The 26,615-nt window shown below is 41.7% G+C and overlaps 1 protein-coding gene across 4 annotated transcripts in view; it reads right to left on the bottom strand.

Moving 5' to 3' along the window:
• The window catches only part of GLIS3 (GLIS family zinc finger 3), a 508,364-nt gene that overhangs the window by 50,929 nt on the left and 430,820 nt on the right, over positions 1-26,615 (bottom strand). For all 4 annotated transcript variants that reach the window (XM_088837911.1, XM_055428294.2, XM_055428295.2 and 1 more), the window contains one exon: positions 10,937-11,105. In XM_088837911.1, coding sequence (XP_088694037.1) covers positions 10,937-11,105 — 169 coding nt within the window. The remainder of the gene's footprint in view (positions 1-10,936; positions 11,106-26,615) is intronic.

Raw genomic sequence — 26,615 nt, 5'->3', positions numbered from 1 at the left:
GACGACATCAGGACTTTTAGAACTGACATCCAACGCAGTACTCTTGCCAAGTACAGCTGGGTGCCTTTGAAAGCCACTGTTAAATGAGATCTCAGAAGTCAATATAATCCATAAATGTGAAAAGAAATTAGCTGGGTGGTGGTTTGGTCAGTAATAACATGTGCTGTTTATATGTGCTTTTTTTTCTTCATCTGAAGAATGCCAGGTTACTACTGTAGTAACCACAAATGAATTTTTAATACCGTCTCTTGAAGATGAGACTCAATAATTGGCTATAGAAATGAATTAAAAGAAACATCACATACATAAAAATGCACAGTTAGAGAAAGGTTCATTTCAGTTCAGTTCAGTCGCTCAGTCATGTCCAACTCTTTGCAACCCCATGAACCGCAGCACGCCAGGCCTCCTTATCCATCACCAACTCCAGAGTTCACCCAAACCCATGTCCATTGAGTCGGTGATGCCATCCAACCATCTCATCCTCTGTCATCCCCTTCTCCTCCTGCCCTCAATCTTTCCCAGCATCAGGGTCTTTTCAAATGAGTCAGCTCTTTACATCAGGTGGCCAAAGTATTGGAGTTTCAGCTTCAACATCAGTCCTTCCAATGAACACCCAGGACTGATCTCCTTTAGGATGGACTGGTTGGATCTTCTTGCAGTCCAAGTTGCTCTCAAGAGTCTTCTCTAACATCACAGTTCAGAAGCATCAATTCTTCAGCACTCAGCTTTCTTCACAGTCCAACTCTCACATACATACATGACCACTGGAAAAACCATAGCCTTGACTAGATGGACCTTTGTTGGGAAAGTAATGTCTCTGCTTTTTAATATGCTGTCTAGGCTGGTCATAACTTTCCTTCCAAGGAGCAAGCGTCTTTTAATTTCATGGCTGCAGTCACCATCTGCTACGATTCTGGAGCCCAAAAAGATAAAGTCAGCCATTGTTTCCACTGTTTCCCCATCCATTTGCCATGAAGTGATGGGACCAGATGCCATGATCTTAGTTTTCTGAATGTGGAATTTTAAGCCAACTTTTTCACTCTCCTCTTTCACTTTCATCAAGAGGCTCTTTAGTTCTTCTTCACTTTCTGCCCTAAGGATGGTGTCATCTGCATATATGAGGTTATTGATATTTCTCCCGGCAATCTTGATTCCAGCTTGTTTTTCCTCCAGCCCAGTGTTTTTCATGATGTACTCTTCACATAAGTTAAATAAGCAGGGTGACAATAAACAGCCTTGACGTACTCCTTTTCCTATTTGGAACCAGTCTGTTGTTCCATATCCAGTTCTAATTGTTGCTTCCTGACCTGCATATAGGTTTCTCAAGAGGCAGGTCAGGTGGTCTGGTATTCCCATCTCTTTCAGAATTTTCCACAGTTTCTTGTGATCCACACAGTCAAAGGCTTTGGCATAGTCAAAAAAGCAGAAATTGACGTTTTTCTGGAACTCTCTAGCTTTTTTGATGATCCAGCGGATGTTGGCAATTTGATCTCTAGAGAAAGGTTAGGGCTTCCCAAGTGGCGCTAGTGGTAAAGAACCTACCTGCCAATGCAGATGTAAGAGATGCGAGTTCAATCCCTGGGTCAGGAAGATTCCCTGGAGGAGGTCATGGCAATCCACTCCAGTATTCTTGCCTAGAGAATCCCATGGACAGAGGAGACTGGCAGGCTATGGTCCATAGGGTCGCAAAAAGTTGGACACTACTGAAGCAACTTAGCATGTGCAGAGACGGGTTCTTGGTTCTTATAGATGGAAAGAGCATTAAATCCTCAAAATGCTATCATTTTGCATTTCCAGCACCTCATCCAGTACTACACAACGATAATAAATGTTGGCTGTTGCTGTTGAAGAAATACTCTGTTGAGACTACTGGTTTCATAGACATGGTTCCCAACTTAGTGTCAATTCTTGTGTCCAGGTAGATACTTTTGTTGAACTGGTGTGAATGGCCAGCTGAGTATTTGTTCAGAAACCAGTTTCTGTTTCTGAGAGGAGAATATCTTATTCAAGAGAACAGTTTCAGCCATTTACTCTGAGGAAGACGATTAAAACAGAGAAAGGTTTTTCTCCTTGCAACTAAACAGAAAAGCAACTAAAGACTATTTCTCAGAAAAGGAGGCTAACCCAAAGACTAACCAAAAAAGACTAACCCAAAGAACTTTGTCTCTTGGTTTCTCTTTGCCTCAATAAGACTCCTCACCACTAATGAACAAACAGTCCTTCACCTACAAAAACATACAGTTTCTCAGCAGCCAATTTCTCCAACTGTTTCCACCTGAGAGGGGAAAAGATGACGTTGATTTCCAGATCACACTGTTAAAACACTAAGCAGAGGATTTCCTTTCCAGCCTTTTCTATAGCAGAGGTGAGGTACTTTGTAATGTAGATATATTGACTTGGGCTAGAATGGCTTGTGGGCTTTCACTTTAGGAATTATGGCTCTATACAACTAGGTCTTTCAGAGAAAGCATATGAAAAGAACACATTGAATACATCTGAATACTCTAATGGCTTAGCAAACTCCATGTTGCTTCATGCTAATGCACTCAAGTAGAGATTTCAAGAAAAAGAATTCTATTTTACCTCAAGCCTTCCTTGTTACTGTCATGACTCACTTTCCTGACTGAAAACCCAAGGGGACTAAAAAAACACCATCTCAGGCTTCACATGAAGTGGATCTGTTTGGAATGTGGGAACAAAACAAAGATGGCTGATTTGGCATTCAGAGGTGAAAAAACCCCACTGGCACTTATAACTTATAATTCCTTTTATAGACTTCCTAATAGACAGTTTGTGATGTGTGTTTATAATTAATTTGAAAACAAGGAAATAGTGCATTTCAAAATTTAAAATCCGTGGAAAATAGTCTGATGTGAATGAATATTTGAACCACAAATCAAGCTATTTGTTTGGTGGAGTAACACACAAAAGCTCACATCAGCATCTCCTGCTTTGCCATGAAGTCATACAGAGAATATGGAGACGGGAAAGCATCCATTATTCATTCAGGATTACTGCTGCCCTTCACACTAGAAAAAGGAACTTGGACTTTATTCCAAGTATGGTGGGAACACAGATGTCAGTAGGAAACCCTCAATGATTCAATTTACCCTTTAAGGGCAGCTCTTGTTGTGGTGTGGAGCCGAGACCATGCGTGTGTTGGGTGAAGGTAGAAGGTTGTGGGTAGGCAAGACTGGATGTTGGAAAACCGGTTAGGGGGCTTGAGATAGAAGGGGATAGTGGTGAAGTAGGTTTGGAGGAGTAGAGTTGATTAGGCTTAAAATGTATTTGAAGGTAGAGCTAAATTAGGCTCTTAACAGTTTGGCAGACAACACAGACATTTAAATTAGATTAGAGAGGGCTAGGGAAGCTAGCTCAGCAACGCCTTTGTTTTACTTTTCTTCCAAAGGATCCATTCAGAATCATTGGGTAGGTAAGAAGAAAGTAACAAATATTACCAGTTTCGTGGTATGGGTGACTTGCTGAGAATGAATCTGGGCGACATATTTATAAGAAGCTATTATTAATAGTAAAGTGAATATCACTGTGAGAAGAAAGCTCATTCCAAAGGCTTACAACCCAATTGATATTTTCCACAGAGGATGAAGCATGGCTGTGGTCATGATCAATATTTAAGAAGTTTTAAGACTGGTGGGCTGTTCTGCCCTGGAATAAACATCAAGAATTACCAGAAGTTTCCCACAGATTTAAGGAAAACAAAACAGAAAAAAGGACCGCAAGCCTTTCCAGTCTAAGATCCAATGCTGTAATCTCCATTATCAAGTCTAGGATATTGGAATTTTCTTCCTCTTTGTGCCCACAGCATCAACATCAGAACAACTTTCATTACATTCAGTTTTCAAGTAGACATGTGGAGGGGTGGACTTTGGACCTCACCTCTCTTAATCTTGAATATCTGTATAAGTCTCTTTTCTAGAAAGAAATCGACCCCTTAATGGGAAGCTAAATGTGAATAACTGTCTTCTGAGTAAAAAGGGCTGAAACCCAAAGAATGATGCTCATGACCTGGCATTAGGTGAGCATCGTATCAAATCATTCATACACTCTTAATAATTTCTTCTTTTGTTGGGCCCATAATATGTTCTGAACTCTTGCTCGATGGATAATAGGATATTATCCTTTGAAATGTATACCAGAGTACCAGAGTCACCAGGGTACCTGTCTTAGCCAAATACACAAAGCCTGTTTTCTACATAAAGTCCAAACTCCTTACAGCAGTTCATGAGGCTCTTCTAACTTTTATTTATGAAGCTCCACATTTATTTATTTATTTATGAAGCTCCACTCTTGCCTGCTCTCGCTCCTCTTAGTTTATAAAATATATACATATACATATATATGTCAGGCAATATCATACATCATATATATACATATATGGTTCTACAAACCTTCAGATTTCAAGGAGACATCTCTTCTTCTATTTTGGTTAGGTGCCTCTACCATCTCCTGCAGCAACCCTTCCTAACATCCTAAATTATGATCACCAATTGACCTGGTTAGCTCTCACAGAACTGGGTGCTTAAAGACTGCAGGACTCCCATCAATATCATTCATCACATATCCTCAGTGTCTAGTATATTGCATTGGTGCCCAAACACCAGCTGATTGACTCAATAAATGAATGAACCTCAATGCTAGGATTGATTTTGGTAAACTTTAATATTTTATATGATGCTTATGATTTAGCCATTATTGCACACATAATAGAAGATTAAAATGAGAGAGAAAAGATTAAGTATATAGAGAGAATATGTGTATATATCTATGGAAAAGGTGAGTGGGTGAAGATATCCATGTTCCTGTTTACTCAGGAAGTTCCGGGAAGGGCAATACAACAAAGCAGGCCTAGTTTGAGCTGTTTAGATGCTACAGATGTAAATATGTGAGAATAGTTAGTATTGAGCATCTAGTATTAAAGACCACAGGAAAGCAAATGGAAACTTAGCAATGGCAAGAGACTCCCAGTAATGTGTGTATGCATGAACATTTGTATTAGAACAACTATGTACTGTATAGAAATAGGCAGTTTAGACAAGATGTAGTACCTTTGAAAACTGAGGTCACCACCCTTCAGACCAATGAATCAAGGGGAGTATAATCCTTTCTAGAAACTCCTCCAGGCTAGAAACAGGAGTTGGTAATGAATCCCGTTTCTGAGGCATTCCCCTCACTGGTCCTTTTTGCTTGTTAAACCCTCCTTAGGATCTACCACTGTGAAGAGAAGCATAGGAAACCTGGAGGTTACAAGGAAACTTTAGGTTCCTGCCCTCAGAGAACTAATAATCTAGTTAGCAAATAGACATCTAGGAAATGGAAAACAAACAAGATGGATAATAAGGACCCAATGATTTAACAGGGGAGCTGCAAGAGGCAAGTTGAGTATTAAGTCAAGCTCAAGGCTGGTAACATTTTGTCAAGGATGATAAGATATTGAGGTAACATCCTTTCTGTCTCTTTAGACAGAGAAAGATCTTGAATTAAGATGAAGAAACAACCAAACTAAGTCAACGAGCAGGTTGATTTGACAAGAGCTAAAGAACTTTGCAGAATTGCAAAGACATTACATAGAAAACAATTGCTATTTTTAACCCTTTGGCATCCAGGAAAGACACAAAAGGTTCCCAATGGTGAATCAGAAAATGCTGTCTATGAAGACCAGCCCTGGTTACTCAAAGGCACAGAAAGACTGCACATACATCAAAGTACCTAGAACTCCAGCAATATTACATCTGATATGAATAGAAAATAGTAAGTCTCCCCAACACTTCATATAGACTCAAGAAACTGACATTTATTATTTGGGTAAGGTATTTTTGACTATATTCTCAAGAACTACTGTTCCGAACATTCTTTGATGTTGATTCCTGTACTAGAATGTACTCTCTTCAGGGAGGAGCACATCCTTCCCTCACTTTCAGTCTTCTCTGGCTCAGAGGTGGGGCTCATAGGAAGCCTTTTACATGTCACTCCACTCTGGTAAATCCACAAGTCCCTTAAGTCTGTCGCTTGTACTACAAAGCACACCATATTTGTGCCCTTCTTTGGAATGAAGAGAGGCAGCCAACACGCTCTTGGACAAAATCAGTGACACAAGTCTAGCTGACTTATTCTTGGGACTGGGAGATTTCTCCATTTCAAAAAACAAAAAACAGATTTCCATCAATGTTTATTTTCTCTAGTCTAACAGGCATACTTTGAAACTCGGTAAATTAACATTTCCCAAGACACTGGGTTCCTCTTATGGGAAGCCACTGTCATAAAGCACCGCTGGCTCAATCAACATGACATAGTAAAATACCACTTCCCATAATAATTTTAAGTCAACAGTAGGTGATGTGGTGTGATTTGGCTTAAATCACTGAAATGATGTATCATTCAGATAATATTTCAAAATAAAAATGGAACCTTGTCAAACTGAGAGAACTTGCCTTTCCTTTATTTTACGGTGGGAAGGATCAAAGGACCACATGCTAACTGGATAGATGCAGTGGACACTTCCTGACTTATGACAGTGACTCAGCCCATTTTATTAACAGGTTAAAGTTAAATAAATGATGAATCAATGCCCGCAAAGCAGGGGGAAAATGCCAGTTTCCCACTAAAATTCGCAAAGTGTGATAAACTTATTTCCGTTAGGAAAACTGCTGAAGTTTTTACTGGGGGATTTCCCAGGCAAACAGAGGCAAAGATATATAAACCCAAAGCGGAAGGTAAGCACATTTCCTCTTAGTGTTTTTATGCTGAACACTAATGCAAACACAGTGAATAATTCAGGGCTGTTTCAAGTCATCCTCATCTTTAAACCTGATTGGAAGAGATAACCTTCCATGCCCTTGCTCCTTCTAGTTGGGCTGGCAGAGGAATGGGGCACACATCCTGTGGGGAGAGAAGAGCAGCAAGGCAAAGCCACAAAAGTGAAAATATCCACTTCACTCACCCAGCCATACAGAATACACCACCCTCCGCTGCCTCTCCATTTACTCTTCCATAGTTTTTTATATTATCAGTCACTGTAATTGTTTGACAACATCCTCTGGCTTCCAAACCTGAACCTTTCAGCTATGTCAAGGTTGCCTATCCTCATGTCGTGTAACAATCTAGGTGCTTTACCTGCTTTGGTTCATCTAATCCTAATTCCCTGTGAGTTGCACACTAAGGCTCAACAGAGCTAAGGAACACCCCATCACCTGTGCGTTACTCTTGCCAAATATGAACAAATCTGTTTAGGAGGAAAAAATAAAATAAGTTCAAATTGCGGAACATTCTGCAAAATAAATATCCTGAGTTCTTCAAAACTGTTGATGTCATGAAAAAAAACAATCATAATACTGATGAAGAAGATGATAATTTTTTAAAAAGTTCAGTTCAGTTCAGTTCAGTTCAGTCGCTCAGTCGTGTCCGACTCTCCGCGACCCCATGAATCACAGAATGCCAGGCCTCCCTGTCCATCACCAACTCCCGGAGTACACTCAAACTCATGTCCACAGAGTCGGTGATGCCATCCAGCCATCTCATTCTCCGTCGTCCCCTTCTCCTCCCGCCCCCAACCTTTCCCAGCATCAGAGTCTTTTCCAGTGAGTCAACTCGTCGCATGAGGTGGCCAAAGTATTGCAGTTTCAGCTTTAGCATCAGTCCCTCCAATGAACATCCAGGATTGATCTCCTTTAGAATGGACTGGTTGGATCTCCTTGCAGTATAAGGGACTCTCAAGAGTCTTCTCCAACACCACAGTTCAAAAGCATCGATTCTTCGGCGATCAGCCTTCTTCACAGTCCAACTCTCACATCCATACATGACCACGGGAAAAACCATTGCCTTGACTAGACGGACCTTGGTTGGCAAAGTAATGTCTCTGCTTTTTAATATACTATCAAGGTTGGTCATAACTTTCCTTCCAAGGAGCAAGCGTCTTTTAATTTCATGGCTGCAATCAGCATCTGCAGTGATTTTGGAGCCCAAAAAAACAAAGTCTGACACTGTTTCCACTGTTTTTCCATCTATTTCCCATGAAGTAATGGGACCAGATGCCATGATCTTTGTTTTCTGAATGTTGAGCTTCAAGCCAACCTTTTCACTCTCCTCTTTCACTTTCATCAAGAGGCTTTTGATTTCCTCTTCACTTTCTGCCATAAGGGTAGTGTCATCTGCATATCTGAGGTTATTGATATTTCTCCCGGCAATCTTGATTCCAGCTTGTGCTTCTTCCAGCCCAGCGTTCCTCATGATGTACTCTGCATATAAGTTAAATAAGCAAGGTGACAATATACAACCTTGACGTACACCTTTTCCTATTTGGAACCAGTCTGTTGTTCCATGACCAGTTCTGACTGTTGCTTCCTGACCTGCATACAGGTTTCTCAAGAGGCAGGTCAGGTGGTCTGGGATTCCCATCTCTTTCAGAATGTTCCACAGTTTATTGTGATCCACACAGTCAAAGGCTTTGGCATAGTCAATGAAGCAGAAATAGATGTTTTTCTGAAACTCTCTTGCTTTCTCCATGATCCAGCGGATTTTGGCAATTTGATCTCTGGTGCCTCTGCCTTTTCTAAAACCTGCTTGAACATCTGGGAGTTCACGGTTTACATATTGCTGAAGTTAGGAAAATTTATTAGAGTAAAGAAGACAGAAAAGAAATGAAAAATATGATCTTTATTAGATCCTGGATCACAAAAAAAAACCTCTATAAAGAACTTTATTCACACATATGAGGAAATTGGAATATTGATTGCATAGTAGATAGTAACACTTTATCAATGTTAAATTTCCTGAGTGTGATAATTACATTGTGATTATATAGGAGAAATGTACTTCTGAGGAGATCATTCCTAAGGTAATTAGGGTTAATGCTCATTGATATTCCCAACAATCTCTCAGATTGGTTTAGAAACAACAGGCAAGCAAGCAAACAAAGGATCTCTCACGTCAGAAAGAGAGAGAGAAGGTGGCAAGATGTTAATAACTGATGAACACGGGTGCAGAGTGTATGGCTGTGCCATTCTTACAGTTTTTAAATATGTTACCAACATACAAAAGACGAAATTTAAAAAGTTATAAAATAAAAAATGAAATATAAAAGACAAAACTGAAACAAGCTAAGCAGCAGGAGCATCGAAGGAACACATTCAAACAATCAGCAGCTGTGGGAGCTGGGACTTAATCTGGTGTTTGGGTGGCTGTTGTTTTTTACTCCATTAATGGCTACAGTCTTTTTCTACATTTATTCTTTTAAAGGCTGTGTACAGAAAAGAAAACACACAGATTACTTTCTTCTTATATTCTTGTAAAGAGTCTTTACAAGTACCAATAAGAAGATGCAGCAAGAGGAAGAGGCCCCTATGGATGGTTTCTTAGCTTCACTACTTTGTAGGGTATGGTTCTCAGCCAGGCAGAATGAAACGGGATGATGAAAAGCCTATGAATAATATCACTTAAAACCCAACTGGAAGCTAAATAAAATCTTAAAATGAATAAACCCAACTGAATTTACGGAAATATATCCGATAACTGGCAAGTCCGTGAACTTAATAGATGATTATCATTTGTACTGGTTTGCTGACAGGTTTTGTGGGAGAAGGCTAATCATTTGTTTACACTTAGCCATGAACACAGAAGTGTTAAGATAAGTCTAACATATCTGATCCATGTTTTAATTGCCTATCAGATACATCCACATGGATGTTTCACAGCCACCTAAAACTCAAAACCCTACAGTCCATTGATTATCATTCCGTCTTTCCCACCCTTCCCTCTATGCAACACCCTCGTTTCCTCTGTTAATGGCACCATTTTCCAACTTGATGTCTTGGGATATAACTCAAGAACGAATTCTGGTCCTTCTTCTTTACCCCACACATACATTAATAACTGGTGATTCTGTATCCTAATAGCCCTTGAATAAACTCTCCATCTTATTGCTTGACTTTAGTTCAGGTCTTTATATTGTTCACAAACACTCCTACAATAGCCTCCTTCTTATTTTCCCTGCCTCTCCCCTCTGATTCAAGTCTTAATTACTTTACTATGCTGTCACTTGAATTCCTTCTCTACCAAGGACTCCAAGGATGCTTCTTAACTGAACAGATGTATTAATAAACAGCAAGCATAAATTTTTAAAATGTGGCTCAGTGGACTTAACACATTAAAAAACTCCTAGACCAGGCCAACACCAACAAAACCACAGATTGCTGGTGACAGCAAAGATTCAAAGCTTTATTCTTATTGCCTATTCAACCCATTAATTTGTCCACCTAATGTCTACTACTCCAGGATTGCATAGAGGTGCCCTTTTTCCCCTGTGGTTGTTTAGGAGTAACCCCTCCATAGGTCAATTCAAGCCAGATGAGAAGTGGAGAGAACAGAAGGAGTGGCATACTGTCATACCACAAGACAGCTGGGCAGTCCAAAGACAGGGACCTAAATGTCAAGATTTAAAAATTTTCTTTCAGAAACTCTTTACGAGGTGGTATCAACACAAGGTGTTCAGGGAACAGCCCCTTTGTGTCAGTGCATTTAAAATCTTGGGCCCTTTTATGCTGTATTCTTAAGATAACGCTACTGACCTCTGGTTCTGAAGGCACCATCTTACAACTGGAAAGCACTTCAACCTAGAGGGACATTACCTTAAAATTGAGTCCCTGGAACAAACTAAGGAAAGACAAGAAAATTCTGATCTGTTTGGTCAGTATCAGACACTTCAGTTATTATCAGTATCATCATTTTTTTTCCCCATGGAAAATTAAACAGATAATGAGGTATTTGATTCACGTGCTCTGTGTATGTACTTTTAAAATGTCATCTTTGGGTAATTCAGCCCACCAATGGATTATTAATAAAATTCAGCACCTGTCAAAGCTCTCCTCGGTGGAGAGGGGTTTAGCGGCGCCACCTATTAGAAGAGAGAGACAGATGGCCTTACCTCTCGGCTCCGGCGTCCACAGCTGCGAGTGGAGGTAACTGGGAGGAAGGGTTGTGGGGGCTCCCCTGTACAGTATGTCCCGGAGAAGGGTGACTGACAGGATGTGGGGGTGGCACGGCCCCAGCAGCTGTTCCGCTTCGGCTTGAGTGATTGCTGGAGAAAATGGAAGCTGAAATCAAGGGAGAACAAGCATCAGACTGCACCCCAAATGAAGTGCATGCTTTTTAAATCGTGAAGGGTGACAGCAAGCATATTTCAGGGGCTTGTTTGTTTTCCTCTCGGTGGTTTTAAAGGAACAGTTCTCCCTGACTGGATATACACAGCTTCTGTTTTCATGGTGGAACAGGTTCATGGCTAATGCGTCTTTACTGCTGCCTGAGGAGCTCATGCCCGCTCGCTCCAGGCTGACGTTCATGGTTTGTCTTACAAGAGCCCTGCCCGGCAAGGGCCCTGTCTGGACACTGTGTAATTAGTCCATCTTGTAATGTTTGTACCTGGGCGAAGGTCTCTGTATTTGTACTTTTCAGTCACAGGGGATGAGAATCAGGTAACAGAGTATTCGGTCTGCTGGCCCAGAAGGACACCACATAGGCTTCCCTGCTTTTCTTGGCGCCGCAGTGAGGCACTGTGGGTCACCCCCAGCCTCCCTGTCACTGCTAAATCAATGTCATTGAGAACAGAGCCTCCCCTGATCCTAGTACCAATGCAGGACCCTACGTTCTTTTAACTTGAGAGTCTAACCGACCCTGGGCATTTCCCAATGGTGTGATGAACACATGTACCCAGTCATTATCAAAAATGAGTCCTCTCCCGACACCACAAAATATGGAGAAGGGCCCTCTGGGATCTTCTCCCGCTGTTGTCGGTTATGACACAGTTACAGCCTCATTCTTGGGGGCGGTCTAGCCTTTGAGAACTGTACGTGACCTCAAACTTAAATATGTACCCATTTAGATCAGCTAATTGGTACGGTATCACAGAAGAAACTGGGGCCTGTCACTTTCAGAGTCTATCACTATCAGAGAGGCTCTCTCCACGTCCGGACCTACTCAGCAGATATCTCATTATGCTGCAGTCATAGCACATCATTATGCTGACTCTAACTGCCTTCTCCATACAAAGCTTTATACCCATCTCTGCTCTTTTTGAACTTACTCTACTGATATCAAAGAATAAATGGATTTCAAAAAATTTGAAAAATCAGGTTCAGGATTCAGAAAAAGAAGCCACATAATCAAAGAGATTTGAAGGTTTAGAAGTTCATGAGCTGTATTTTTAGACCGGCACACTTTTCTCCAACCTCTCTAGGATAGAATTAATAACCCAGATGACCCAGCCCCCAAAAGCTTAATCCAGTGGAACAAAAGTTCAAGTACTTAAAGGAACATGTGAAGAAACAGAATTATCTTCTTCCCGCTCAAAAAGCTACTGACAGGAGTGTGATCTGATTTGAAGGTTTTATTTTTGGTAAGTCAGCATTGTGTCAGATTGACTTCTGTCCTCAGACGCCTGCATCCTCCACTGTCTTCCAGGTCTTGAAGAGGTGGTGAGACTAGAAAATGCTTACCAGTTCAAAAGGGCAATGCAGAACTTCTGCTACACATCAGCCTCCAGAAAAGCTGCACATTTGCAAACTCGCTAGAGTCACCTTATGAATCACTACCTCATTTATGCTCAGCTCGCTCAGGCAACCACATTCTGCTTGTATTCCAAATAATAATTTTACCCACGGGAGAAAGCTGTTTGGATTGACTGTGGCAATAGTTTCAATACGGGGTTTGTCAGCATGAAGCTTGGTGTTTTATATACTATTCCAAAAACTAATGGAATAATAAGAGGTCACAGAGACACTGTGAAAACACAACTAATTTTTTTTCTGCCTTAATGTGGAAACGTGAACTCTCCTATTTATTTTGTTGTACCTGCTGAACGCACCCATCACTTATTATCCCCTGGAGGTGTTTTTGTATGTGTGTGTTTATCACAGGGAAGTGCTGCCTTGCTGTTTACAACCCATGAGTAGCAGAGAAATCTGGTATGCACACTCCATGCTCTGCTCTGTGTTTCGATAGAAAATGTGCTGCTTCCCAAAGGTCTACATTAGCGATATTAGCTTTGTTTTTGCATTAGCTGCAATGAAATAGGCTGGGAATTTTGGTATTGTGTGTAGTCTGCCACACACTGAAAGTCAGGCCTGTTTAAGGTCCTCTCCTTCACCCCACTTAATAGCCAGGCCCAATCATCCATCAATCATGCATGCATCCACCCATCCTCCAACCATTACTTTTTTTAATTCAATATTTATGTGGTATCTACTACATGCTAGCCACTCTACTATATGTGGTTGAGGAGGTTGCAGTTGAATAAGGGGAACAGATCTCTATAAATCATTATACCAAAATACTGAGACTTACTAGGATACAGCATCAAATAGTGTCCAAATCTATAACACACTATCTTATTTGTGGCCTCTAAATGTGCCCTGATCTCTGGCCAAATTAGACAACTGACCACACCTCAAATATGTCATAGCAATTTATGCTACTGTGCTTTTTGCCTGTCATATCCTCTACCTTTCTATACTTATTTCAGTATTTTTGCCATGTGCATAGAGTTACTTGTGTTCTTCTCATTTATCTCTCAGCAGCCAATTATTCCACAATTATTCATGGGGCACCTACCATGTGACAGACACTGACCCAGGTTTTGGGCAGCAGCAGCAGCAACAGGGAACCAGATACCCTTGGTGCCTACTGTCTCCAGTGCATCATTCATGTTTATTTAGTAAATGAAGATGAACACAATCTAAATGCCACTGGAGACCACCCTGGGTTCCATGAACAGGACAGGGACAGAACTGAACATTCATCCACCAACTCCTGTCCCCCATTGGTAAAGGGTATTATTTCTCTCACACTTCCAAGTAGGTACATGTACCACAGTGGCTAAAAGTTCTCACAGATGCCCAATATCAGGGCATTAGGGAAGCCTGAGGACAGAAAACTAGTGCGATTGAGGGGGTGCTGCCAAGTTATGCTTGGTTGCCATAGTAATGGCCACACGTAGGGACAGGTAGTGAAGGGGATGGGAGATGGAACATAAGAGGTGTATGTTTTAGGTTTGAAGGTTCAGAAACTTGCCCTCCAGCTGTGCTGAGGTCATGTGTTGACTGATCAACAGTTAAACATACATCTACAGCCCTTCCATTCAGTGCTATAGCCAGTGAATGGCACTGAAATAGGCAGAGACCCTTTGACTGGGGACCCCATAAGAATAAGGTAGGGAGGCTTTAGGGTTCAATTTGAAGCATATTAAAGAAAGTGTTTGGGTTTCCCCGGTGGCTCAGCTGGTAAAGTAAGTGTATGGAACAGTTTCTTAGGTAGGGTATAAGAAATTACCTTCCAGCAAAAGGAAACCTGTGATTTGCCTTTATGTTCTAATGGATAGAATGAGAAATATACAACAAATTCTATTCTGCTTAGATAATTGTGTCAGTTCAGTTCAGTTCAGTTCAGTCACTCAGTCGTGTCCGACTCTCCGGGACCCCAGGAATCACAGCACGCCAGGCCTCCCTGTCCATCACCAACTCCCGGAGTTCACTCAAACTCATATCCACAGAGTCGGTGATGCCATCCAGTCATTTCATTCTCTGTCGTCCCCTTCTCCTCCCGCCCCCAACCTTTCCTAGCATCAGACTCTTTTCCAGTGAGTCAACTCGTCGCATGAGGTGGCCAAAGTATTGCAGTTTCAGCTTTAGCATCAGTCCTTCCAATGAACACCCAGGATTGATCTCCTTTAGAATGGACTGGTTGGATCTCCTTGCAGTCCAAGGGACTCTCAACAGTCTTTTCTAACACCACAGTTCAAAGGCATCAATTCTTCAGTGATCAGCTTTCTTCACAGTCCAACTCTTATATCCATACATGACCACAGGAAAAACCATAGCCTTGACTAGACGGATGTTTGTTGGCAAAGTAATGTCTCTGCTTTTTAATATACTATCTAGGTTGGTCATAACTTTCCTTCCAAGGAGTAAGCGTCTTTTAATTTCATGGCTGCAATCAGCATCTGCAGTGATTTTGGAGCCCCCAAAAATAAAGTCTGACACTGTTTCCACTGTTTTTCCATCTATTTCCCATGAAGTGATGGGATCAGATGCCATGATCTTTGTTTTCTGAATGTTGAGCCTCAAGCCAACCTTTTCACTTTCTTCTTTCACTTTCATCAAGAGGCTTTTGAGTTCCTCTTCACTTTCTGCCATAGGGGAGTGTCATCTGCATATCTGAGGTTATTGATATTTCTCCCGGCAATCTTGATTCCAGCTTGTGCTTCTTCCAGCCCAGCGTTCCTCATGATGTACTCTGCATATAAGTTAAATAAGCAAGGTGACAATATACAGCCTTGACGTACTCCTTTTCCTATTTGGAACCAGTCTGTTGTTTCATGTATAGTTCTGTGTAGAAGCTTATAATTCAGTGTTGACACAGAGTGCCAGCCCAAGGCAATGTTTGTAGATACTGCCTGAGACAAAAATAGTGACCAGAGACTTGGAGGAATTAACTATAGAACTGTGGCTCACATCAGTTCAGTTCAGTTCAGTCACTCAGTCGTGTCCGACACTCTGTGACCACACGAACCGCAGCTCACCAGGCCTCCCTGTCCATCACCAACTCCTGGAGTCCACTCAAACCCATGTCCATTGAGTCGGTGATGCCATCCAACCATCTCATCCCCAACCATGTCGTCCCCTTCTCCTCCTGCCCTCAATCTTTCCCAGCATCAGGGTCTTTTCAAATGAGTCAGCTCTTCACATCAGGTGGCCAAAGTATTGGAGTTGCAACGTCAACATCAGTCCTTCCAATGAACACCCAGGGCTGATCTCCTTAAGGATGGAATGGTTGGATCTCCTTGCAGTCCAAGGGACTCTCAAGAGTCTTCTCAAACACCACAGTTCAAAAGCATCAATTCTGTGGCACTCAGCTTTCCTTATAGTCCAACTCTCACATCCATACATGACCACTGGAAAAACCAGAGCCTTGACTAGACGGACTTTTGTTGGCAAAGTAATGTCTCTGCTTTTTAATATGCTATCTAGGTTGGTCATAACTTTCCTTCCAAGGAGTAAGCATCTTTTAATTTCATGGCTGCAATCACCAACTGCAGTGATTTTGGAGCCCCCCAAAATAAAGTCTGACACTGTTTCCACTGTTTCCCCATCTATTTGCCATGAAGTGATGAGACCGGATGCCATGATCTTAGTTTTCTGAATGGTGAGTTTTAAGCCAACTTTGTCACTCTCCTCTTTCACTTTCATCAACAGGCTCTTTAGTTCTTCTTCACTTTCTGCCATAAGGGTGGTGTCATCTGCATATTTTTCCCAGAAATCTTGATTCCAGCTGTGCTTCCTCCAGCCCAGAGTTTCTCATGATGTACTCTGCATATAAGTTAAATAAGCAGGGTGACAATATACAGCCTTGACGTACTCCTTTTCCTATTTGGAACCAGTCTGTTGTTCCATGTACAGTTCTGATTGTTGCTTCCTGACCTGCATACTATTGCCTAGAAAATCCCATGGATGGAGGAGCCTGGTAGGCTGTAGTCCATGGGGTCGCTAAGGTTTGGACACGACTGAGCGACTTCACTTTCACTTTTCACTTTCCCACATTGGAGAAGGAAATGGCAACCCACTCCAGTGTTCTTGCCTGGAGAATCCCAGGGACGGGGGAGCCTGGTGGGCTTCCGTCTATGGGGTCACACAGAGTTGGACACGACTGAAGTGACTTAGCAGCAGCAGCAGACCTGCATACAGGTTTCTCAAGAGGCAGGTCAGCTGGTCTGGAAGTCCCATCTCTTTCAGAATTTTCCACAGTTTACTGTGATCCACACAGTCAAAGGATTTGGCATAGTCAATAAAGCAGAAATAGATATTTTTCTGGAACTCTCTTGCTTTTTCGATGATCTAGCAGATGTTGGCAATTTGATCTCTGGTTCCTCTGCCTTTTCTAAAACCAGCTTGAACATCTGGAAGTTCACAGTTCACGTATTGCTAAAGCCTGGCTTGGAGAATTTTGAGCATTATTTTGCTAGCATGTGAGATGAGTGCAACTGTGCAGTAGTTTAGACACTCTTTCGCATTGCCTTTCTTTGGGATTGGAATGAAAACTGACCTTTTCCAGTCCTTTGGCCACTGCTGAGTTTTCCAAATTTGCTGGCATATTGAGTGCAGCACTTTCACAGCATCATCTTTCAGGATTTGAAATAGCTCAACTGGAATTCCATCACCTCCACTAGCTTTGTTTGTAGTGATGCTTCCTAAGGCCCACTTGACTTCACATTCCAGGATGTCTGGCCCTAGGTGAGTGTGCGTAATCACACCATCATGATTATCTGGGTCATGAAGATCTTTTTTGTATAGTTCTTCTGTGTATTCTTGCCACCTCTTCTTAATATCTTCTGCTTCTGTTAGGTCCATACCATTTCTGTCCTTTACTGAGCCCATCTTTGCATGAAATGTCCCCTTGGTATCTCTAATTTTCTTGAAGAGATCTCTAGTCTTTCCCATTCTATTGTTTTCCTCTATTTCTTTGTATTGATCACTAGGAAGGCTTTCTTATCTCTCCTTGCTATTCTTTGGAACTCTGCATTCAAATGGGTATATCTTTCCTTTTCTCCTTTGCTTTCCACTTCCCTTCTTTTCACAGCTATTTGTAAGGGCTCCTCAGACAGCCATTTGCTTTTTTGCATTTCTTTTTCTTTTGGATGGTCTTGATTAGTGTCTCTTGTACAATGTCACAAACCTCCGTACATAGTTCATCAGGCACTCTGTCTATCTGATCTAGTCCCTTAAATCTATTTCTCACTTCCACTCTATAGTCATAATGGATTTGATCTAGGTCATACCTGAATGGTCTAGTGGTTTTCCCCACTTTCTTATATTTAATTCTAAATTTGGCAATAAGGAGTTCGTGATCTGAGCCACAGTCAACTACTAGTCTTATTTCTGCTGACTGTATAGAGCTTCTCCATCTTTGGCTGCAAAGAATATAATCAATCTGATTTTAGTGTTGACCATCTGGTGATGTCCATCTAGAGAGTCTTCTCTTGTGCTGTTGGAACACGGTGTTTGCTATGACCAGTGTGTACTCTTGGCAGAACTCTATTAGCCTTTGCCCTGCTTCATTCTATACTCTAAGGCCACATTTGCCTGTTACTCCAGGTGTTTCTTGACTTCCTACTTTTGCATTCCAGTTCCCTATAATGAAAAGGACATCTTTTTGGGGTGTTAGTTCTAGAAGGTCTTATAAGTCTTCATAGAACCGTTCAACTTCAGATTCTTCAGCATTACTGGGCGGGGCATAAACTTGGATTACCGTGATATTGAATGGTTTGCCTTGGAAATGAACAGAGATCAATCTGTCATTTTTGAGATTGCATCCAAGTACTGCATTTCAGACTCTTTTGTTGACTATGATGGCTACTCCATCATAGAAGTTCATGGCTCAGATCATGAACTCCTTATTGTAAATTTCAAACTTAAATTGAAGAAAGTAGGGAAAACCACTAGACCATTCAGGTATGACCTAAATCAAATGCCTTAGGATTATACAGTGGAAGTGACAAATGGATTCAAGGGATTAGATCTGATGGAGTTCCTGAAGAACTATGGATGGAGGTTTGTAATATTATATAGGAGGCAGTGATCAAAACCACCCCCAACAGAAAAAATGTATTCAACATAGTTCTGGAAGTTTTGGCCACAGCAATCAGAGCAGAAAAAGACATAAAAGGAATAAAAATTGGAAAAGAAGAAGTAAAACTTTCACTGTTCGCTGATGACATGATCCTCTACACAGAAAACCCTAAAGACTCTACCAGAAAACTATTAGAGCTAATCAATGATTACAGTAAACTTGCAGGATATAAAATCAACGCACAGAAATCCCTTGCATTTCTATACACTAATAATGAGAAAATAGAAAGTGAAATTAAGGAAACTATTCCATTCACCATTGCAACGAAAAGAATTAAATACTTAGGAATATAGCTACCTAAGGAAACAAAAGACTTGTACGTAGAAAACTAAAAACACTACTGAAAGTAATCAAAGAGGACACTAATAGATGGAGAAATATACCATGTTCATGGATTGGAAGAATAAATACTGTAAAAATGAGTATACTACCCAAAGTAATTTATACATTCAATGCAATCCCTATCAAGCTACCAACAATATTTTTCACAGAACAAATAATCTCACAATTTGTATGGAAATACAAAAAACCTCGAATAGCCAAAGCAATCTTGAGGAAGAAAAATGGAACTGGGGGAATCAACCTGCCGGACTTCAGGCTCTACTACAAAGCCACAGTCATCAAGACAGTACGGTACTGGCATAAAGACAGAAATATAGAACAGTGGAACAAAATAGAAAGCCCAGAGATAAATCCACGCACCTATGGACACCTTATCTTTGACAAAGGAGGCAAGAATATAAAATGGAGAAAAGACAGTCTCTTTAACAAGTGGTGCTGGGAAAACTGGTCAGCCACTTGTAAAAGAATGAAACTAGAACACTTCCTAACACCATACACCAAAATAAACTCAAAATGGAGAAGAGAGCTAAATGTAAGAGCAGAAACTATAAAACTCCAAGAGGAGAACGTAGGCAAAACACTCTCCGACATAAATCACAGCAGGATCCTCCAAGACCCACCTCCCAAAATATTGGAAATAAAAGCAAAAATAAACAAATGGGACCTAATGAAAATCAAAAGCTTCTGCACAGCAAAGGAAACTATAAGTAAGGTGAAAAGACAGCCTTCAGAATGGGAGAAAATAATAGCAAATGAAGCAACTGATAAAGGATTAATCTCCAAAATATACAAGCAGCTCCTGCACCTCAATTCCAGAAAAATAAATGACCCAATCAAAAAATGGGCCAAAGAACTAAACAGACATTTCTCCAAAGAAGACATACAGATGGGTAACAAACACATGAAAAAATGCTCAACATCCCTCATAATCAGAGAGATGCAAATCAAAACCACAATGAGATACCATTTCACACCAGTCAGAATGGCTGCTATCCAAAAGTCTACATGCAATAAATGCTGGAGAGGATGTGGAGAGAAGGGAACCCTCTTACACTGTTGGTGGGAATGCAAACTAGTACAGCCACTATGGAGAACAGTGTGGAGATTCCTCAAAAAACTGGAAACAGAACTGCCATATGATCCAGCAATTGTACTCCTGGGCATACACACCGAGGAAACCAGAATTGAAAGAGACACATGTACTCCAGTGTTCACTGCAGCACTGTTTATAACAGCCAGGACATGGAAGCAACCTAGATGTTCATCTGCAGACGAATGGATAAGAAAGCTTTGGTACATATACACAATGGAGTATTATTCAGCCATTAAAAAGAATACATTTGAATCAGTTCTAATGAGGTGGATTAAACTGGAGCCTATTATACAGAGTGAAGTAAGCCAGAAAGAAAAACAGCAATACAGTATACTAACACATATATATGGAATTTAGAAAGATGCAAATGATAACCCTGTATACAAGACAGGAAAAGAGACACAGATGTATAGAACAGTCTTTGGGACTCTGTGGGAGAGGATGAGGGTGGGATGATTCAGGAGAATGGCATTGAAACATGTATGTTGTCATATGTGAAACGAATCATCAGTTCACAGTCGATGCATGTTACAGGATGCTCAGGGCTGGCGTGCGGAGATGACCCAGAGGGAGCATAAAGGGAGGAGGGAGGTGGGAGGGAGGTTCAGGAGGGAGAACTCATGTACACCCGGGGCAGATTCATGTCAATATATAGCAAAACCAACCAATATAATATTGTAAAATAATTTGCCTCCAATAAAAAATAAATAAATTTAAAAAAATAAAAATAATAAAACACAAAACTGAAAAAAAAAAAAAGGCAAAATGGTTCTCTGAGGTGGCCTTACAAATACCTGAGGAAAAAAGAGAAATGAAATGCAAAGGAGAAAAGGAAAGATAAACCCATCTGAATGCAGAGTTCTAAAGAATAGCAAGGAGAAATAAGAAAGCCTTCCTAAGTGAACAATGAAAAGAAAAACAGGAAAACAATAGAATGTGAAAGACTAGAGATTTCTTTAAGAAAATTAGAGCTACCAAGGGAACACTTCATGCAAAGACAGGCACAATAAAGGACAGAAACAGTATGCACCTAACAGAAACAGAAGATACTAAGAAGAGGTGGCAAGAATACACAGAAGAACACAAGAAATACAAAAAAGATCTTAGTGGCCCAGATAACCATGATGGTATGATCACTCACCTAGAGTCAGACATCCTGGAATGCAAAGTCAAGTGGGCCTTAGGAAGCATCACTACAAACAAAGCTAGTGGAGGTGATGGAATTCCATTTGAGCTATTTCAAACCCTAAAAGAAGATGCTGTGAAAGTGCTGCACTCACTATGCCAGTAAATTTGGAAAACTCAGCAGTGGCCACAGGACTGGAAAAGATCAGTTTTCATTCCAATCCCAAAGAAAGGCAATGCGAAAGAGTGTCTAAACTACTGCACAGTTGCACTCATCTCACATGCTAGCAAAATAATGCTCAAAATTCTCCAAGCCTGACTTCAATAGTACATGAACCTAAAACTTCCCGATGTTCAAGCCGGATTTAGAAAAGGGAGACAAACCAGAGATCAAATTGCCAACATCCGTTGCTGCTGCTGCTGCTGCTGCTAAGTCACTTCAGTCGTGTCTGACTCTGTGTGACCCCATAGACGGAAGCCCACCAGGCTCCCCCGTCCCTGGGATTCTCCAGGCAAGAACACTGGAGTGGGTTGCCATTTCCTTCTCCAATGTGGGAAAGTGAAAAGTGAAAGTGAAGTCGCTCAATCGTGTCTGACCCTTAGTGACCCCACGGACTGCAGCCTACCAGGCTCCTCCATCCATGGGATTTTCTAGGCAATAGTACTGGAGTGGCTTGCCATTGCCCTCTCCGTTAGATCATAGAAAAAGCAAGAGAATCCAGAAAAACATCTACTTTTGCTTCATTGGCTACACTAAAGCCTTTGGCTGTGTGGATCACAACAAACTGTGGAAAATTCTTAAGGAGATGAGAATACCAGACCACCTTACCTGCCTCTTGAGAAACCTTTCTGCAGGTCAAGAAGCAACAGTTAGAACCAGACATGGAACAACAGACTGGTTCCAAATTGGGAAAGGATTACGTCAAGTCTGTATATTGCCACCCTGCTTATTTAACTTACATGCAGAGTACATCATGAGAAATGTTGGGCTGTAGAAAGCACAAGCTGGAATCAAGATTGCCAGGAGAAATATCAATAACCTCAGATATGCAGATGACACCACCCTTATGGCAGAAAGCGAAGAGAAACTGTTGTGCTTACTGATGAAAGTGAAAGAGGAGAGTGAAAAAATTGTCTTAAAACTCAACATTCAGAAAACTAAGATCATTACATCCAGTCCCATCACTTCATGGAATACAGATGGGGAAACAATGGAAACAGTGACAGACTTCCTTTTCTTGGGCTCCAAAATCACTGCAGATGGTGACTGCAGCCATGAAATTAAAAGATGCTTGCTTGTTGGAAGAAAAGCTATGACAATTTAGACAGCATATTAAAAAGCAGAGACATTACTCCGCTAGTCAAAGCCAGGGTTTTTCCAGTAGTCGTGTATGGATGTGAGAGATGGACCATAAAGAAGGCTGGATGCTGAAGAATTGATGCTTTTGAACTGTGATGTTGGAGAAGACTCTTGAGAGCACCTTGGACTGCAAGGAGATCAAACCTCAATCCTAAAGGAAATCAGTCCTGGGTGTTCATTGGAAGGACTGATGCTGAAGCTGAACTCCAATACTTTGGCCACCTAATGCAAAGAACTGACTCATTTGAAAAGACCCTGTTGCTGGGAAAGATTGCAGGCAGGAGGAGAAGGGGACAAAGGATGAGATGGTTGGATGGCATCACTGACTCGATGGACATGAGTTTGAGCAAGCTCTGGGAGCTGGTGATGGACAGGGAGGCCTGGTGAGCTGCAGTCTGTGGGGTAGCAAAGAGTAGGATGCGACTGAGCGACTGAACTGAACTATAGAGCATGGCTTTGCAATGTTAATCTAAATCCCAACTCACATACCTTAATATAAAATGGTCACAACTTTGGAGTCAGGTTCTTGCCTGGAGAATCCCAGGGATGGGGGAGCCTGGTAGGCTGCCATCTATGGGGTCGCACAGATTCGGACACGACTGAAGCAACTTAGCAGCAGCAGCAGCAGCAGTGATGGCTTCAGTAGGATTTCCCTTGAACTCTTTCAAAGATCCACATTTCTCAGATATGGCATAGGAAATGCATCCTACAGAGACTTTTAGGAATTTCCAGGTATCAAAGTCATTCACCCAGGATTCTATCTCTTACACTGTGGTGTAAGAATATTATTTCATTCATTCAAACACAATTTTGTAGCCCCTACTATGGACTTCCCTGATAGCTCAGTTGGTAAAGAATCTGCCTGCAATGCAGGAGACCCTGGTTCGATTCCTGGGTTGGGAAGATTCCCTGAAGAAGGGAATGGCTACCCACTCCAGTGTTCTTGAGCTTCCCTTGTGACTCAGCTGGTAAGGAATCCGCCTGCAATGTGGGAGACCTGCGTTTGATCCCTGGGTTGGGAAGATCCCCTGGAGAAGGGAAAGGCTACTCACTCCAGGATTCTGGCCTGGAGAATTCCACGGACAGTCCATGGGGTTGCAGAGAGTTGGACATGACTGAGCGACTTTCACTTCACTACGGACCAGGCAAGTGCTGATCTCTTAATGTCTCAAATACCCGAGAACTTCACATAGACCAGCCCACTACAACATATACAGACAAATTTTTGAGCTTTGCCAAGTGATTTTTCTTTTTTTTAAACCTCGGGAAGATAATGTCTGTGTTAGAGTGCAAGGGTAAGGTCATTCGCAAAAGGAAACATTTCCTTCCATACACACTCAGAATGATTTTCCAAACTTTACTAATGGGGCTTACAATGAGGCCGATCAATCAAAGAAAGCCTAAGGAAGAGAACTAGACCCTCCAGCATCCAGGGCAATATTAACAAAACTGTTGTGATCAAATAAACCAGCACACACAGGCTACCTATAGGGGCATCACCTCGGGGGTCAGTGTTGATTTCAGGGCTGGAAGAGGGCTTTTAGGTGAGCCCCTAGATTGTGCTGGTGACTGGCAGCTGGGACAACTGATTAGGCATGGCAGAGCAACATATTGGAAATTCTTATTGCTTTTGTGATTAAGAGATGGTGGACTCCCCAAGGAAATAAAAGCTTGGTCTTGAGATGAATTTGTGAGCCCTCCTTCCAGCAGAGAACCAGCGGCTGGCCTCCCTGCTGTTTTAGGCTTTCTTTCTCTCTGGGGCTTAGCTCACCAAAGCCCCTCATCCCATTCCCTTACAGAGGTAGGTGGAGGTGACCCAGTTGGGCTTTTTAATTTTGACAAAGCAGCATTTGTTGATCTATGTGGTCCCCAGAGGTCATCTCAGCAGCTACTGGGACCACCACATTTAGGCTTGAGTCTTTAACAGGCTCAGTTTAGTTTGGGTTAATAGGCATGTCTCTCTCTGTACCCAAATGAAAACAATTAATCTTTATGTCTAATGGGTATGGACAGGACACCCCTGGGAATACTTCTGTTGTCATGTACTCACTGTGTGACTGGAGGGAGGCAAGGCGTTCACAGCGTTCCGAAATGAAATATCCTTGTCTCGGGTCCATCCCCAGAGCCAGGGAAACTTCCATAGGCATTGTTTGGTGACTAGGTTTTCATCATTTTAGAAGGCAGGGAAGAAGATCTCCCTTGTCAGGCTTAGGTGTTAAAAATAGTCAACTGGAGGGCATATTCCTGTTCAAATCTATACGGGCAACTAGAATCCTGCTTTTCAAGCTTTAATTTGCAAACCAGTGACCAGGGAAAAATATTGATTTGGATTCATTAGGTCTCGGAGGCAATGAGTGCTTAGATTCTGAATTTCTATTAAGTTCCCAAAGTCCCAGGCAATGCTGAGGCTGCTGGTCAGCAGACTGCACTTAGAGCAGGCGGTGTTGGACCACAGCTCTGCTGTATTTCATCTGCTTGTCTGCCTCACACCCCAGTTTCAACAGTTAACATCTATTCAGTACTTTGCAAACTTTTCTCCAGTTTCTCCTGATTAGGTTACCTGGCACAGGTCATGTGGCTCATAAGTAGTGAACCTGGAATTCAAACCTGGGAAACCTGATTTCAGAATACATGCCTGTAACCATCATACTATATTGCCTCTCAATATTGCAGGATGAATGCAAAATAAGTCCCTAAAGAAAGGCATAAGAGTGTTGATACTATATCAGAATTCCTGCACACTCCATTTGCAAAGGCTATGTGAAATCCCTAGGCACTCTTTCCCCACCGCACACAACGCATATGCATAGTTTTAACCACCAAAATGCTGATTACAGGTCAGAAAGTACAATCCCATTTTTGTTTCTACCTACCCTAAAAGCACTTAAAGAGACCTCAACGTGGCTGAGAGAAAATTTCTAGCTCTGAAAATTAACTCAGGCAAGAAATTAACTGAATTATTTGGTTTGGAAAACAAACAGCTTGTAGGAGATGTGCTTTTCTCTGAAATAAAGATTTCAGATGCTTGTCAGGTGCATGTCGATCCACTGATGGGGAAAGAAAGAAGGCAGGGAGGGGCTGTTCATGAACAATCAGATGTATGCCCCTGTTACCACAAGCGAGCCGGATGTTTTATGCTGCGGGCTGTAAGGCCACTGTCTCCGTCAATGACACAAAGAAGAGGTTTGCTGGGCAGATCTGTTGCCACTGGGAAGTTACAGTAAATCTGCTTTTGGAGTCATTTATGATTACTTGAAAAGCCATGGTGCTGCACTTCATAGAGGGCCTACTCTCATAGGAAAGGGGGAACCTACACAAACTGTGAATTCTCTTATTATCAGTGTCAAAGTAATGCTAGGACACTGAGCAATGACATTTAATGCTTGGTGACTGGTACATGGGAGGAGGTATGGACTTACCTCTCATCTCCAGGGTATTATTTCCAGGGTCTGGGTACAGGGGGTAAGCTGGCTTTCACAGAGATATTAAAAAGAATTAGAGGCCCATTCAAATGGTAAGCTCAGTCTTGTCTCTCTCTTTCCTCTCCAAGGTTTCCTGCAGGAGAAATTTGAACCTGGGAAGGATTTGGGAAACAGCTGAATTGCAGTGAAAATTTTAACTCCTTCGGTGCACCAGAAATTGGGCACTTGGGAGAGATAGTGTCAGGGTGGCTATTAAAGGAATAAAGAGTATGCACTGTGGGTCAGGTGGGCCTGGGTTTCAAGCTGAGCTTTACCAATTACTAGCAAGGTGTCTTGGGCAAGTCACTTAACCTAAGCTCTATTTCTTCATTGTGAGTAAGGATAATACCTCGCAGGATGGTGAGGCAAGTTATATAATACATAGAAAACATTTAGCACAGTGTGTGGACCATGGTTAAGTGCTCAACAAATCATTGATTTTATTCCTTAGCTATTTATATTGTTGTAATTAATCCCATAATTAATAGGATGGGGAAGACAAAGGCATATGTTGCTCTAAAATGGTAAATCTCCAATGAAGAATGGC

Source organism: Moschus berezovskii, chromosome 7 (assembly GCF_049115385.1).
Source record: "Moschus berezovskii isolate FMDL1 chromosome 7, NW_MosBer_1.0, whole genome shotgun sequence".
Lineage (NCBI taxonomy): Eukaryota > Metazoa > Chordata > Mammalia > Artiodactyla > Moschidae > Moschus > Moschus berezovskii.
The sequence above is the reverse complement of the archived record's forward strand: the minus strand, read 5'-3'. Positions and strand labels throughout refer to the sequence as shown.